A 17247-nucleotide genomic window follows, 5' to 3' on the forward strand; every position below is an offset into this window, starting at 1 on the left:
GTTGAGTGCCGACGACGCTAATTGTCGTTTTTTTTTTATTATTAGCGATCTGAATTCATATTTCATCAACCGAGTCTCCCGTTGGTACAGCAGCCCCTCTAGGAGCTCTGATGGGAAAATACCACCCCCTATCGTCTATCCCTGTGTAACTGCAGGCCATTCGATTACACTGGTGGATCTGTGGGGGGGGGGGGGGGGGGCCTACTGGCTCCACTATGCTGGCGAGGGATCTGATGAAGAGGGAAGTGATCGCGAGATGGAAAGCAGCCTGGAATATATATTTACAGCAGCCAATAATCAATCAATAAACACGATCGATATTTGGAATGGCGATCAGGAATTGGAATAATCTTTTTGGAGAACATCTGATCTAAGGTAAGGAGTCTATGTTACCAGTTTTAGGATAATCAGAGCTGTTTTCACTGAGATAACAGCGTGTCCCGTATGTGTATAATGTGTGTGTGTGTATGTGTGTGCTGTTGAGGAAATAAGAGAATCGATTTCTCAGCTCGCTTCTATAGCGTGCATAAGTACACATATACTATCGATAATCTAGCGTTTATTTGAAAACGATTCATAAATAGGCAGACAAATGACAACGTGTCTAGTGTATTCGAGAATATTCCAATAAATGCCGTTTATGACGGAATCTTTCTATTTTCCAGAAATTTTCGAGAAAACGATAGCTTTTCGAAATGCTATAAAAAGGATATAAACCGATTAAAAAACAGTCCGTTTCGACAATGTTGACTGCAAACAAGTCATTGATAAGCGACGGGCAGATTAGACACATAGCCATCATTTAAAACATAGATTATGTGTTTTTAACGCTATCATTGAAGTGGGTGGCGGCATTCAAGGGGGTAAAAAGGAAAACACGGCCGGCACTGAAAGTGTTAAGGAGTCCAGATAAACCTACCGGTCCAACAACCATTTAAATAAACATATAACTATCAGTCAACAAACGTACAGTTGTGCAGTCAGTCAGAATAATTTGGAACTCGTTGGAGCACATAATGTCTGCGGTATGCTATAGTTTACCTGATCGAAACTGTTGGGGTCTGCTCCTCTCTCAAGGATTTCGAGACACATGTCACCACATTTGTGAGAATTCTCACAAGCCAGCAGGAAGACCGGCTTCCCCTCCAAGGAGCCATTATTGACATTGGCTTCGCCGTTGAGCGCCACATGCAGACAGCGCATCTGATGCTTGGTATGCTTGGTGCTTGGTGTGATGCAGTAGAACAGCACGCCTGGGGAGACACACACACATTTCTGTTTTGTTTTATATTATAATTATTACATTACATAGATGGAGTCTTAGTAAAATTATCAATCTTCTGGAATTGTACATGACTCTTATATAGGACTGTCAAATAGGATATTTAAGAAATTGTTCCAAAATGCCATCATTTCCATTTGGATTTTCTCATTATTTCTTTCTTTAACCAAGTCTTTAAGCCGATACCTTTGCCCTCATTGTCCAAGACATTCATGACGTCAGCCTGTCTCTCAGCCATTAGCAGCATGATAGCGTCATGGCCCAATTCTGCAGCGAGCATCACAGGGGTCCGACCCTTCCTGTCCTGCACATTGCTGTGGGCCCCCTAGGAGCCAGACAAGACAGAGAACGACTTCTTATTATGAGAAGTGTGGAACGCCCTACCTAAAGCTGTAAAGGAATGTGAATCACTACCCACTTTCAAAAACACTCTCAAAAAACACCTACGTGAGACTGCAATTCGAAACTGGCCCCTACAAATGTCCTAACCTAGTTGTACAGTAAATGACCAAGTAAGGCTTTGTCAATATTCCAATGTACAGTGTAAAATGTGTGTGTGTCCCCTATCCAACCCCCCCCCCCCCCCCCCCCCCAACCTCCAATGTACAGCCCTCACCCAACCCACCCAACCCCACCCCACCCAACCAACCTCCTCCAATGTACAGTTTCTACGCCAAATGTATATACACTCCTTTTCTGGACACTTTTGTATCACAAACAGTACTGTATTTGCAAATCTGATATGTCATAAATGTATAGATGTAGCAGTACTGTCTATTTGTATGTCATGTATGTCATATATGTTATGATGAATTGAAAATGGGGGACCCTGATGTAAACAAGACGAAAGTCTTTCTCTGGTCTGCATCCCCTTAACAATTGTATGTATTGAGCTGTACTGTACTGTACCCATTCTGCAATCTGTTAATAAACTTTTCAATCAATCAATCAAAGAACTATTTTTTAATAACTCAAGCTTTGGTAGGAGAGCACGCCCTCCAGTGGTTAAAGATCTTACTACACTGTAGTACTGGAAAGATTTGGTCCTGTCTTTCCACATCCCACTTGAGTCCACTGCTGACAGTAGATGGCATTTTCAATTTAGTATTATCTCACAAGTTTCCAATTTATAATCAGTGCAATGTTTTGAGCTGTCGCAATATTTTTCCAACTATGCAATTTTTCTCTTGACTCTCTTCAAAGCGCCTCCCCCACCTAACTGTGATTTGTAAAAGCAGCTGCCTTTCAGATGCTGCCTCGTCCTCTTAACTCATTGACTGCCACGCTGTTTTCCCATCTTTACTCAATGGCGCCAGCGTTATTTACCATTTTCACGATGTTTGCGGACCCATCGTATATTCTATAATATAGCTATGGAGACAATAGTATGGCTCATTTGACAGGCACTATTTATAGTCCAACACTGACAAACTAGTTAATTTCTACATACTTTCATTTGTGCGCTATTTCACGCTAAACATCGCCCCTTTTCAAAATAATCCAGTATTTTTTTCTAGATGGCGAGATATGACGTGTTATATGCATATGCGCAAATCGTTCGGGTTGCTTGCCTGAAACCTATATTATTTCCAAATCAAAGGTATAATCCATATATAGATGTTTCTTCACAAAATCGTCAAGGGGGAGGGGGGGGGTCGTTTTACAAAGCTGCGATCGTTACCAAAAGCATGTTTTAGGTTCGGTAAAATACGATGCTGTGAATGTGATCAATACAAAAGCATGTTTTAGGTTCAGTAAAATAGACCTAAAATAGACCTTACCTTAGTCAGAAGGTACTCCAAAATGAATAATCCCAGTAGTTCCATCGCGATCGCCATTACTCATGTGCATTGGGCCTGGCTATAATACAGGAAACAATAGGTTTCAGGCGAGCAAATCTCTGACAGATGGCTGTGTGCTGATTCACTTTGAGGGGGAGGGGATTCCTGCAGCCAGAGGCACAGAGGCACTGAGAGACACCTTAGAGACCCAGTTCAAAAGGTAAGCGATACTGCCACCTGTCGGGATTCGATCGTCATTGCAATTTTAACATAGGCAGCGGTGCCAGGGAGACAGAGGCAGGTCCGCACGAGTGTTTAGAATGGGAAAAAAGAGAAGAGGATAAAAACCTGAGAAATCTCGGGTTTGGCGCTCAACGGTTGGATTCGAAACCCGAGAAACCTCGGGTTTGGCACAGAAAGGGTTAAGCAAACCGAACCTTTATTTCAATGAAGATGATGTTGAGAGAAATCACAGAATGATTTAGTCTGCCTGGCCGACTGACTGGTTAGTTGGTTGACTGAGGGATGGATCAATTAAATGATTGACTGAGTGATCAATCAATTAATCGACTGACCAATCTTTGGATTGATGACTAATCAGTGAAATTACTGATTGATTGATGGATCACTTACCTGTGAGAGCAGGAAGCTGACCATGTCTGTGTCATTGGTTGTGGAGGCCAGGTGAAGAGCTGAAATGCCCTCGGTGGGTTCAGTCAGGTTGATGAGGTCCAGAACACCATGACAAACCATCTTCTTTATGTGGTCCCAGTCTCTGTCATGAACACTCTGCAACAGACGGTAAACCTGAAGGAGGAATGGGTGGATGGATAGAAGAAGAATTAATGGAAAAATATATATACTACGGTATGTATTTTGAATGAATGCATCAGCGTTTTAGTGTGTTCTGACGGTGGGAAGTTGTTGAGTGTCTGGATGACTCAACCGGCATTGCAGCTTGGCCAACTGTGACTGAAGAAGCAATCACATGCTCTACACTGTTTTAATATATTTTATATTTTAAATGTTTACATGGCCTTACAAAAAAGACATGTATTTTTTTTGAGTTGTGATGGGATACGGACGTTAGAAAGCGCTTATTTTCCATCTACAAGTCAGAAAATACATAATATGCAATATGTATATAGTATACTGTACCTATATGCAAAATGCAAAACCTTTACAGAAATGGATGCGTGAATGAATTAATGTATACATTATTAACAAATGAGTACCATACAGAATGGTAAATTAACAACCTGGAGGATTTCGAGATGGTCCTGTGCTACTCGACCATGCAGAGCTAGTGCCATGGCCAGACTCTGGAGGAGAGAAATGAGGATGGGAAGAGTTAGGCAGGAGACTATACAGTTGAATAGGTAACCTAGCAATACTATACAGGTATACTGTGTACACATATGTATATTGTATACACATATATATATATATATTTTTTTTACAATTAAAATGCTAGTACGGGGTAGAATAAATCCAAAGCTAAACCCCACAATCAAAACATCTGAACGGAGCAGTAGAAAGTGGCACTGCCAGGTTTGGAACTGGAACTCACCTGATCAGACAATTCACTGTTTTTTGCCTTTTTATAAATAATTTAACATGAAGGACTGTTCGTTAATAACTTGCAATAACTAACAAAGTAGCAATACAGTGACAAAAAACGATGTCTTGTTGTAACTTAGCTAAACTTAATCGTTCTAAAGTTGATCTGGTCGTCCGAGCAACCATCTGAACCTAGCCCCTTTGACTGCGATGCAAGTCACGAAAGGGGCTACACTGAACCTAGGGAACGCCTTCCACTTCAGTTGTCACAGCAACGCGCCCGCATAGATCAGCACCATTTCAGGGTACATCATGTCTCTCGCGTAGAGTTTGCATGACTTGAGCTCAGACATGTAGCTAATGTGCGTGATTAAAAACGTCATGAAATGTGACCCTGCAGGTGATCGCTTTGTCAAAATCAAATGTCGACCTCTTTGGCTGACCAGTAACACACAATACATTTCGCCCATGGCTGTGAGGATTATTTGTTTGGAATATAAATCATTTTAATTGGGATAATTTGTCGGAGGTTAAATAGGCTACGACTGAAATGGGGTAATCACGGTGTTTAAAGGCGCACTATAGTTTTATGAGTAAGAGAAGTGAAGAGTTGTCCAGTTACACCAATAGTAGGCAACAATAATAAAAAGAATAAAATACAACCAAAACACATACAAATCGGTGAAACACGATATACCAGGGAGGTTTACGATTATGGCCTTAAACTGTCCATAGGCCAGCAGAGAATCGATTTTCGATCGATTTGTGTAAATGATTTAGGCTACAACGATAACAAATACACATTCGGTTAAACTCGGCCATTTTCGGAAAAGTGGCGAACGAGTTTCACAACTGAAGCCCACATCGGTCAAAGACCGGTCCGATCATCAGCTTCCTGCTCAAAGTCCACACCTTCAAGCTTATTTCGCAGCGAATATGGGCGACAAAAAGATTCTCTGTATTGGGTTGGTATGTCTGGACATCATCAATGTGGTGGACCAATACCCGGAGGAGGACACTGACAGCAGGTTTGGAATGCAACGTTCTTTTGAAACGTCATTTCGTATTTACTGCACTGCAAAATGTATTTACAATTTTGCAACGATCTATACAAATGTACGGAAGCCCTAAGAGGCCGTACATTCATACATTTTATTTGCTCCGTTTTCCCGTGATAACGCGATAATTTTCTCGAGATCTCGAGAAAACGAAACGATAATGTATATAATTAAATCACTGCAGGAAACATCATTCAGTGTCGCAATGTCAGAGGAGCAGGTAGCCACAGATATCTATATAGAACATCTATGCAGGTAGCCCCGTTCGTGACTATGATGCAGGAGGATATTATTGATCACCGCGTCACATATCTTGTGACTCGTAAGGCCTGACACAGGCTGAAATAGCTTTATGCCTTGCTGTTACAGATAATATATATATACACATTAATGTGCCTCAAAGTGAGCTCTCAAATAGCACCTGGCTACGGGAGGCTGCAACGCGAAACTGGCCCCCGTATGTCCAAACCCCTCCCACGGTCCCACCCCATCCTAATGTACAGTTTCCTCCCCATCCAGGGGCGTAACGCGTAGGGCGGGGGCCCGGGGGGACACATGGGACATCATCATGTCCCCGGCATGTTTTCAGAATGCAGTTATTGTCCCCTGCTGCACGATAATAGGACCACACGGAAAACGGCTGCTTGTCCATCTCTGAGCCATTGTCATGCAAAGTCAAGTGGCCAGGTGAGCACCCAGCGCTAACTGTACTGTACCACAGACCACAGCTATCTTTTTTGCATATCAACAACAGCCCAGTCTTCAGGTGTGCTGCTCAAATAGGCTACACATAGCACCCCTCCCCAGTTTGGTGTGAAACTGTGAACGACTGAGATTGCCATGAAATGTAACAGGTACTGTGAAATATCTGTCTGTCTGTATTTAAAAGCCTCTAGGCTGTTGTTTTATACATTGTAGATAATAAATAGCGCATTCTCTCTCTCTCTCTCACTTGATTGATTGATTGATTGATTGAAAACTTTATTAACAGATTGCAGAATGGGTACAATACAGTACAGCTCAATACACACAATTGTTAAGGGGATGCAGACCAGAGAAAGACTTTCGTCTTGTTTACATCAGGGTCCCCCATTTTCAATTCATTATGCGCGTGCGTGTATGCGTGTTCCGAGACTCGTGCAGCATTATGACTTGTCATAAGTGAATTGTATATAGAAACAACTCACCAAAATTGACTTGCACAACTGATTAAAAAAAAATCTACGAAAAGGGGGGACACCCCCCTTCACCCCCCCCTCCACCACTGACCACGCCCCCAAATGTGTCCCCTCCACCACTGACAACAGAGTTATGCCCTTGTCCCCATCATATGTATATTTTCTGTTAGGATCTCTGTTTAACAATACTGTATATTTGCATATCTTGTATGTCGCAAATGTAACAGTAGCCTACTGGGTATACCTGTATGTCATGTACCCCCCTGAAATAAATTAATCCAGTTTAATTTGTTTTCTCGTGATAATGCAATAATTATCTCGTTATCACGGAAAACGAAGCACATTGTTTTTATGAATGTACGGCCTCTTAGGGCTTCCATACAAATGCATACCTGTCAACCCTCCCGTTTTTCCGGGTTTCAACCTTCTCTCCAGTTAAAATATTTTTGGTATTTTCCCCATTTTTTTTATTTATACAAAATGGCTGCAATTCCGCTCCGTGACGACAGGAGGCAGGAGTGTAGATTAGAAGTCAGACAGGAAGACGGTTGCTGACAAAACTGTCAGGCAAAGTGGGGTTGTTCCCGGAGAGCTCACTCTTGGCCGTGGTTTCTCAGTGTATAATGTATGGTGCTCTCCCTCAACATGCAAGTAGGGTGAGACAACACCATGCTTTAGTCCAAATAATACCCTACTTTATACTATATTATTGTCATTCGTTTAATGTAAAGTCAGTCTTACATTGGCACTGCTTTAACGTTGCATTTACCCATAATCCATTGTTGTATTAGACCCATGTGCCAGTATAACTTTTGTAAAGTAATGAAGCGTAATCAATAATCAATACACAATGAAACAATATCTTTATCTATATCACATGTCAAAACTACTTTAATAAAACAAGATTTCCGTTTTTCATTTATACTCATTCATCCAAAACAAGACAGCAATTCTACTTCTGCATGCACCGGGAGAATTGAGCTCATAGCACAGATTTGGAGTTGATAGAATGGACATTGCTGTTCTTAGGAAATGTTGCACATGGTGGAAATAATGGAAATTAACATTTCTAACATTAACATTTAGTGTATGTTTAAAGTTGATACATTGAGGCATGGTAGAATCTCACTTTATATTACAGCAGTATCCGTTTTTAACATTACAATTAGTGTCTGACACTATAGACCAGTGCATGTGAGCGGATCGGAGCGTGAGCGGCGCGGGGCGCGGAGCGGCCGGTTTTGACGTGAGCGAGGAGTGGGTTTTAAAATGAGTCGGCGCGACGTCCGGAGCGAGAGTTCTCCTCCGCTCCAATCCACTCCAGGCCGCTCACAGTGGTTTAACACTGTTGATGTAATATATACATGCAGTACAATGCCAAAGCAACAGATGGCGATGTACAAACATGAAGGCCATTTTCAACCAATGAGAAGGGTGAACCTGTGATAGGCTAGCCTGTTCAGGCTTTGTCACTGTAGAGACGCCCACACTCACTCCAGCTAGAAAAAGTATCGACGCCATTGTTGTTGACGTTAGCTTACATGCTAACGTTAATGGCAGCGACCATAGCATTGTGGCTCGGCTAGCCTATCATCGCTTAATAGAACTAGTGAATGGATTATTTAACATTGCAGAATGGCTACAATTACAATGCGGCTCAATACAAACAATTGTTAAGGGGCCCAGGGGGTGTAGACTGTTGTAGTTTGAGCTAATTTACACCATGCTCCAAAAAAAAAAAAAAAAAAAAAATGCTGAGCGATCTGGCGCGGGGAGTGGGGAGCGCTCGATTCAAGGTGAGCGGGGAGCGAGCGGAGAGCGACTTGGGGGCGGGGTCAACATGAGCGATTAGCGGAGCGGACCAAGCTTTAAAGAGCGAGGAGCGGGAACGTTGTGAACAAGCGACTCCTACAAGTCGGTTGGTGCGCCTGCGCAGTAGAATCAGGAAGTGTCGGGGGCAGCGTGAGCCTCCCACGCGTTACTCCTCGACACTGAGAGATCGAGCTGCGCAGGTGAAAAGATGCGACTGCTGTTACCTCAAGTACCGGAGGGGACTTGTGCTATGTATGACTTAGTCCACATTGCAGCCGGCTTGTGGGAGGCAAGAAACAGCGTTCGTGACAGGGGAGGGTTGAATTGGATGATACGAAATTGGGATGGGAGAAAATATAGAAAAATGGGAGAAAAAGTGGATCAAAAAAAAAAAAAGAGCGAGGAGCGGATTTCTCGGCCGCGCCGATCCGCTCACGTGGCCTGCTATAGACACATGTTAAAAGTCAAAGTCAACTTTGTCATTTTCCAATTTGTGCAAGACATACAGAAAAATTCAATTGCGTGCCCCCCTTCCCACTGTGTATATAGAAAGAGACAATAAACACAAAAGTAACACAATATACAACACACAGGACTATGTTCAATATAAACAGTACCTACAATTAAATTAATGAATGAATTAAATAAGAGGTAAAAGAGAACTTAGTGTAAATATTCCTTAATTTGTGTCAACATTATAAAAATCCTATTGTATTCAACAAATTAATTATGATACACCACAATGTGCCCTTTCTATCTATTCTAAATCTATGGCCTTGCGATTCCACAGCTGCGCAGTGCCGACAAGAGCAGGCGTTCCATCGCCTCTACAGTAACACTGACATTTCCATTAATTTATTTAATGCAGGGATGTACACAGCATTTCACTTTCAACCAGGTATCTGATTAATTTAATGTAGCAATTAGTAGTTCACCCAGTCCTTGGGTACATACAGGTTTTGACCAGCAGATGGTAGCGACGAGGCAGCTCAGCAGAGAGCAGCTGAGCTCTCCCGTTTTTTCAAATCCCAATGTTGACAGCTATGTACAAATGGGAATAGCCTATACACATGTACATCGCAAGTTTGACTCATCCAGGGCCAGTCTATTGCATCTGCAGTGCTTAGTCACCACTTTTTGTGGGTTGTTATTGTTGTTAGTTACATTGTTACAGTCTGGAGTCTGTCATTCATTACACGCTTTGATTTGCGCATGCGTCGTAGGTGTTTATCTCAGAGGTGGCAGCGTGGCGGGAACGCGTCCAACTCGTGCACAGTGCTGTCGCTTCTCGGTGCTCCGTGCGCGTTCATGGGGTCCCTTGCTCCTGGGTCTGTGGCAGAGTGAGTATCATTACAGTTGCTTTGAAGTTTAATCATGTGTAATATAATAGTTGTGCTACAACAGCATGCATGCACTGGTTATTTGTATGATAAAGGTATGTAATTGGTCGCTTCTGTAACTAAGTAAGTAAGTAAGTAAGTGAGACTGAACTAGTTATTTCGAAAAGTATAATGTCCGGATTGCCATAAAATGTGCTGTGCAAATTCATGACCCCAACAGGTATTTTCAGACATAGGCGACACTCAGCCTATACCCACTTGTATTTGTGCAGTCTCTCTGCACCTCTCATGAATGAATGAATGAATGAAAACTTTATTTAACAGATTGCAGAATGGGTACAATACAGTATGGCTCAATACACACAATTGTTAAGGGGATGCAGACCAGAGAAAGACGTTTGTCTTGTTTACATCAGGGTCCCCCATTTTTCATCATAACATATATGACATACATGACATACAGATAGACAGTACTGATTATGAGTACAAAAATAGTTTACAAAGAGAGTATACATTTGAGGGGGAAGAAACGAAGGGTTATGTATATAACCCAGTTCTATGAGTTATGGTGCGCTCAGCACCTGTCTGCATATATCTCGCTTCAGCGTATATACACTGAATAAAAAATTCCACCATGTACCTTTACATGCCAGCATTCATCTGGCCACACCCCCATCCGCTTACCTACATAAGCAGGGGTGGGGCCACACACTCATCTCCTTCCCAACAAATTTCAACACAATGAAAAATCAAGGGCTGCAGCGGCGTCCAGGTGCTGAGCGCACCATAACTCATAGAACTGGGTTATATACATAACCCTTCGTTCTATAGCGTTATGGCTTCGCTCAGCACCTGTCTGCATAACAGGGGATGAGCGGGAGCCATAGCCCGACCAATGTACCCCGCTGAGGCCCCCCACAACCATCAGACCGGGGAGGACCGAGCCCCCCCGACCCTCCCTAATGGAGGATATTCCCCCTATTGGAGGTTCACGGGAGGGCGACGGATCCGACCGTGCGAAGAGGCACTCAAGCAATTCAACGCACAGGGTGAGCAGACCGTGGCTTGACCCCACGACTACACACATGCACAACCCGCATGCCACCTGGGAACGAACGGAAGGAACAACCTCGTTACTGCCCCCAGAAATCACGGGGTCAAGAGCAAACCCAACCCCATGGCAAGGCCGTAGCAGCGGAGCGCGAAGGAAGACCCAGACCCACTGAAGGGACTGGATCCCCTGGAAAACGGGGGCCCGGAGAGGTCAATGACGCCAGGCATCAAGACCCCACCAGGTGGTCACTTAGTGACACCGCCCCCAACTTCGCCAGCATATTCGGATAAGGCCCCTCCAAGAGCGGGCCCTTTCCCCCCAATAGCCCACCGCCTGGCACACTGACCCTGCAGAACAGGCAGTCAGCATGGCCGGAAGCACACAAAAAGGTTAACCAACGGAAGCAGGCAGCGCACCGGGGAAACCAGGCAACAGGCTGTAACCTGAGCCTGGAGCACTGCGGACGAGACAGGCGCCAAAGGAGTCAGCTGAAAACAGCCGCCCCGGCGGAAGGGGCGTATGCTGGCGTTGTTGATCACCATGACAAAGCCTCCATTAAAAAAAACCCACCCAGAGGGGTTGAGGCAGAGAAGGCTGACATGATTGGTAGACGTCATGAACGTGCAGGGGCACACTCAACCGGGTAACCCGGGAGTTGACTCTGCTCCAACACACCAGGGAATCAACCACCCGCTCGGTACAGACGATGGTTGTTCCTATAACCCCTCAAGAAAAAACTCCAAAACACACCTGCGGGTATACACTGGCTATACCGCAGTACAAGTGTTTCAGTTTTCAAACAAGGGTTATCCCAGGCCTACGGTATCAACGAAACTTTACTTCGGACCGGGCCCGGCGGCACGGGAAGCACAGGATTACCAGAGGAGGTCCAAGACCACCCCAACAGCCCTCTCTCCGCCACGAGTGAGAGAGGAGCGAAAAGAATGGAGAACCAGCCCTAAGCACACCGCACTTGGTATTCCCAGGCGGTCTCCCAACGAGTACTAACCAGGACCAAACCTGCTTTAGCTACCGAGATCGGACGAGATCGGGCGTGTACAGGTTGGTATGGCCGTAAGCCATTACGATAGTGCAGAGTACAACATGTACCCAACAAAGGGTCTCCATAACGCCTAACCCTGTGACACCCGGACCGACCCGGCATTTTTCCCCCCGAAAAAAGCACAAGTCCCTCAGGGTACCAGAACAGCAGATCTGCATCCCCGGCGGACAACGGGTTAACTGACCTGGACCAGCGTGACCAGACCAGTTCCGTTTCCTAACCACGCCGACATGCTCACTCCAGGAGAGGGGGTAGGTATGCGTGTCGATCTAAAACATGAAAAGAGGGCGCCACTCAGACGGTCCTATTTGGACCGTGCTCAGTGGCCCACCCCAAGGGCGTGAGACCCCTCTACCTATGTTCTGATCTATTCCGTTAACATCCCTCAGATATGAACGAGAATTCATCGAGACAACCTAGTAAACTGGCGCTCGGAAGAGACAAAACTCCATCCCAGTTGCCCCATAAAAATGCTGTTTTAACAAGCAACCAAGGCGCACTTAGCCCCTGTGTGATTCTTTAACAGAAACACACCGAGCCAGCACTATGTATGCGTCGAGACCCAAACACATCAATGGATAGTCTAGCAAGACACCAAACATTGTTCCTCCAAGTCGCCTGGGAGAACGACACGGAGCCGTCGTGCTTCATGTACCTTCCTCTTTTTATTCAAAAAAGAAAGAACACAGACTGACATGAATCCCTTGTGACGCAGCTGAGGGTAAAAATTGTTTACATTTTTACATCCCACCACCCTCCCATAGGGAGGAGACGGAAATCCCCAGAGAGACTTCCCACGCGAGCTGTATAGATTGAAAAGAATATATTGCAACATTGAGCTATGTAAAATTTGGGTTCGGGCTCTCCAAGGAGGAGGCACTGAACCAATACACACTCAATAATCGAATTGAATCGAATACACACACAATAGAGCAGGACTCCTTTTTGAAGTTCTACTCACCTTGACAATCTGAGGAGGAGGCTCTGAACTCTGAGGAAGCTCCCTCACAGGGAAGGAGAGTCCTAACTCACAGAAGGCCAGAGTAGGAGCTTCGTGAGGAGGAGCTCTGACAACTCCCTGAAACAGATCCATCATATGGACCGGAACAACTCACGGAAGTCTTACCAACAGAGCACAGAGCAACAGAGCACCAGCACAGTGACGTACTCTATGGCGGGGGAATTTCTGCGGTGCACACGCCCAATCTTCCAGGGCGTGGGACCAGGAAACACCCCCCCCCCCCTTCTTACCCTGTAACGTGCCGAACAGCAACGTGACAGGAACCTTGAAGGACAGGAGGTTTTAACCCCTGCCCATCAAAAGGGGGAGGAAAGGATTACCAGTGCACCCCTTTACGACCCCACACCCATGATACGATGTAATGACAAAAAAGAGCATGACACAGTCACAGTCACAGTCAGCTACATGAAGTGTCTAACAGCTTCACACAGCTCATGTGCTAACCTGCCCCCTTAAGAGCCCCGGTACCAGACTTACACATGTGCTTCTGTGGCCAACCTAACCCAGTTGTAGATCACAAGACACAACCCTTTATCACCACAAAAAATGGCAAGTACACTCTTGCTACAGAGGAATGCCGTTTTTCATAACGAGAGAATACAGAATCCTCGATTATGTATCGGCCACAGGCCTTGCTAAGCACACACGATAAGCGACCAAACAATATTTTCTTTAGGAAAATATAGTTTCTCAAGCGATTAGCACAACCCCAGCAATTAAGCTGAGGGTTACATCGTATCCCCACAAACACAGTGACACAATATATTGTAAACAACATGTCTGAAAGGAGGGTGGGGAAGCCCCAGGGAACCCGGGGGGATCACCCCTCCTACCTTACCCTTGATACGGCCAAGTTGAACAGGTAACCCTGTTAATATGTGAACACACTGTTCATTGTCATTACAGGCTGAGAAAAGAATTCATTCTTCACTCATATGTCACTAAGCATAGCTTTATAGGTTAATTAACCCCCTTAGTTGTGAGTTCACGGTACCTGAACACACATGATGTTCTCAACACAACTAACCAGATCATTTTTACACATGTAAAACAACAACCCGATTTGTATGGAGAGAGAAGCTATACCAGTGACAAGACAATTCACACACAACACGCGTCGTATCCTAAATGTATTGCAGCAACACCCGTTTTGGAAAACATTGTTATTACAAAACATTTAGAAGGGAAGGAAGAAGAAGTGTTTAAGGTCCGGTCGGGACCTTTCCTACCCTGAGCGCAGGCCAAGCGAACTGCAATCTAGCTAACAGGGCACCGACGTTGAACACAGCATTCCTGTGTTGACGACGAGTGTAGGTTCGGTGTAGGTTCGACTAACATCCTCTGTCAAAGATGACGTCGTAGTCAGAGTGTTTTAAGGCATGTTATAGTCATAGCAATGTTCAACAGTGTAGCATCAAGCTAACAGCCGCTCCCGACTGATAGCACCAAGCTAACGTTTCCTAGCCTAGTGAGACAACAGGCTAGCGCCGCAGCTAACAGCTGACTGGCTAACAGGTAGGCCACAACTAGCACGCAAGCTAAGCATCTATCACCTGAACTGTACAACGACATAACAAGCCACACTTCAGACAGGCCGCCGTCTGAAACCCTCCTCATCCTTTAACACTTTAACTGCAGAGGTTAAATTCATGATATACCATCCCTTGCCAGCTCTATTTGTCTATGGAGAAGTTCCCCTTCTTTGCAGGGCTATAACTTTTTAAATTCTATTGCTAGATTGCCATTATTAGGGCCCATTCAATGTCCTATATGTATTCTGCCCTGTCAAGGCAGACCGCAGTAACTTCAAAAAAGTGAAACTGAGAAAAATGGCTTTAAAGTTTTTTGACTTGCCATCCAAAATGTGTTATAGGTAGATAGATGATAGTACCCAGATTTAACATGTATTAATGAAGTAATCTTTAGGCATACAAAAATATGACATAATTATTTTAATTAACCCCCAAAAAGCAGATACTGCACTCTGCTGCACAGTTCCCTTAAATAATTATACAGGTAATGTACAGGCAAAGTGCAGTAACTTCAAATACAATGTTGTTTTCCCTCCAGCTTTCATAACTTAACCTAGCCATTTTATTTGGATCATCATCATTCCAATATATTCAGGTGTTAAATTTCATTTTCAAAATGGCTAGGTTAAGTTATGAAAGCTGGAGGGAAAACAACATTGTATTTGAAGTTACTGCACTTTGCCTGTACATTACCTGTATAATTATTTAAGGGAACTGTGCAGCAGAGTGCAGTATCTGCTTTTTGGGGGTTAATTAAAATAATTATGTCATATTTTTGTATGCCTAAAGATTACTTCATTAATACATGTTAAATCTGGGTACTATCATCTATCTACCTATAACACATTTTGGATTGCAAGTCAAAACACTTTAAAGCCATTTTTCACTGTTTGGAAGTTACTGCGGTCTGCCTGGTTTTTGAGTGTGATTTTGTAGTTACTGCAGTTTTTAAAACCCCATATCTCCAAAACTGAGGGACATTAACATCTGAAACTTGGTCACAAGATAAAACATTTATTGACAAGTTCAATTTCATTCATAACTCAATTCTGACTTTTTTTGAGTTACTGCGGTCTGCCTTGACAGGGCAGTATTGTTCAGGGTGTATGAACGTTAAACTTTTTCATTCACATATTCATACTAAAATATGGTCTAAAGTATAAGTATGTTTTCATCTCTTTCTGCAGCTTTCTCCAGAACGTGATTTATAGCCCCAAATGCATTATATTGATGATGAAATACAGTTTGATAGCGATCTGTGCCAGATAATAAATTTCAACTGGATGTGGTTCTGGAAGTTACTACACGTCATCTGATGTTGACCGGATGGGCGAGGGGGCGTTTATAATTCCGTGGGCAACGTTATACCATTCATCTAATGTGGGTCATATGTTCATCATAGCAGTTTATATCGAACACGGTAATACTACACGCTAAAACTCACCCCAGTCTCCTCGGGCCGTTGGGCGATCAGCGTGGAGTAGACAGTTTTCCATTATGGGATGTCGAAATACCCGATCTATTTCCAGGTTGTATAATAGTATATACGTCCAAATCATGTTGTTTTTTCGAGTTATTTCCACCGATCGATGTTCACTGTGTGAAGACTGAGTCTCTCTAACATTAGCGAGTGCCCGGACCACATATGGAGTGAGTCCTGCCGGGTTAAAGGTTGACATCCGGTTTCGATCTGCCGATCGGCCACCAGATGGCGCTCTTGAACCGCTAGAGGATTGAGAGGAGATCAGAACTGTGTGTCAAGGCTGCAGAGGGGAAATATGATTCCGATAACAGATTTTTGAAATATTGATATCAAAGACGAGTTACGGCGTCCGCGGCAACTTGAGCATGGCGGGGAATGACGAGTTCCGGCGTTTTCGGCAGTTAAAGTGTTAAGAGAGAAGAGAAAAAGAGATGTCAACACAGTTTACAACGGTGATTTTACCAGACATCCGGCGGAGCCAGCACAAGTCCCATCTGGGCTGCAGCCGACTTGAACATGGATCTTCCGATAACGAACATCCATGCCCACATTTCCTCGTTAGGGTATACTCTCATTTGTATATGAAAGATGGGGCCTACACGGTGACAGAGAAGCATCCGCTCGTCCAGAGAATCCTGGGATCACCAGTTCCTGGTCGCGGCCCACTAGTTGACTATAATGGGCTTCAGACCAAGATCCCCCGCCGTCGCCTAAGAGGCTGAACAGAGGACCCTAATCTGGGGCCGGCTTTCGTAAAAATGGTCAGCTAGCCCCCATAGCACTAACAGACAAGTGGTGCTCGCAAGTAAACATTACTCACCCAGGCTCGAAAACCAACCAGTCCCTCACAACAGACTTCCACAGTCCAGCTGCATAGCAGGATGGTCAAACCCATCCAGCCGCAGCAAAGGAGGACTGCAGTTTGGGGAGTATATTAGCGACGCGAGCCCCTAATATGAAAAAAACGGTGGAGGTTTAGAATGATCATCATCTTCCAGACACTCCAGTGACGAAGACAATATCGCCGTATTTTCTCGAAAATAGTGAGAGAGAAAATAAAGATATCATGTCAACGTATCTCCT

General features: G+C 44.3%; 2 protein-coding genes across 2 annotated transcripts in view; one reads left to right on the top strand and one right to left on the bottom strand.

The window, feature by feature from the left end:
- Nucleotides 1-4976, bottom strand: part of LOC311246881 (ankyrin repeat and EF-hand domain-containing protein 1-like) — a gene marked incomplete at both ends in the record, with an annotated part of 45826 nt that extends 40850 nt beyond the window's left edge. The window contains 4 exons of the mRNA XM_084337122.1: nucleotides 1042-1253; nucleotides 1469-1607; nucleotides 3697-3870; nucleotides 4920-4976. Coding sequence (XP_084193248.1) covers nucleotides 1042-1253; nucleotides 1469-1607; nucleotides 3697-3870; nucleotides 4920-4976 — 582 coding nt within the window. The remainder of the gene's footprint in view (nucleotides 1-1041; nucleotides 1254-1468; nucleotides 1608-3696; nucleotides 3871-4919) is intronic.
- A 573-nt stretch (nucleotides 4977-5549) lies between these two features.
- Nucleotides 5550-17247, top strand: part of khk (ketohexokinase) — a 61121-nt gene continuing 49423 nt past the window's right edge. The window contains exons 1-2 of the mRNA XM_084337216.1: nucleotides 5550-5651; nucleotides 9895-10011. Of these exons, the coding sequence (XP_084193342.1) occupies nucleotides 5560-5651; nucleotides 9895-10011 (209 nt within the window). The 5' untranslated portion in view covers nucleotides 5550-5559. The remainder of the gene's footprint in view (nucleotides 5652-9894; nucleotides 10012-17247) is intronic.

The sequence above is a fragment of the Notolepis coatsorum genome (genome assembly GCF_963971535.1).
Source record: "Notolepis coatsorum genome assembly, chromosome: 20".
In the NCBI taxonomy this organism is placed as follows: domain Eukaryota; kingdom Metazoa; phylum Chordata; class Actinopteri; order Aulopiformes; family Paralepididae; genus Notolepis; species Notolepis coatsorum.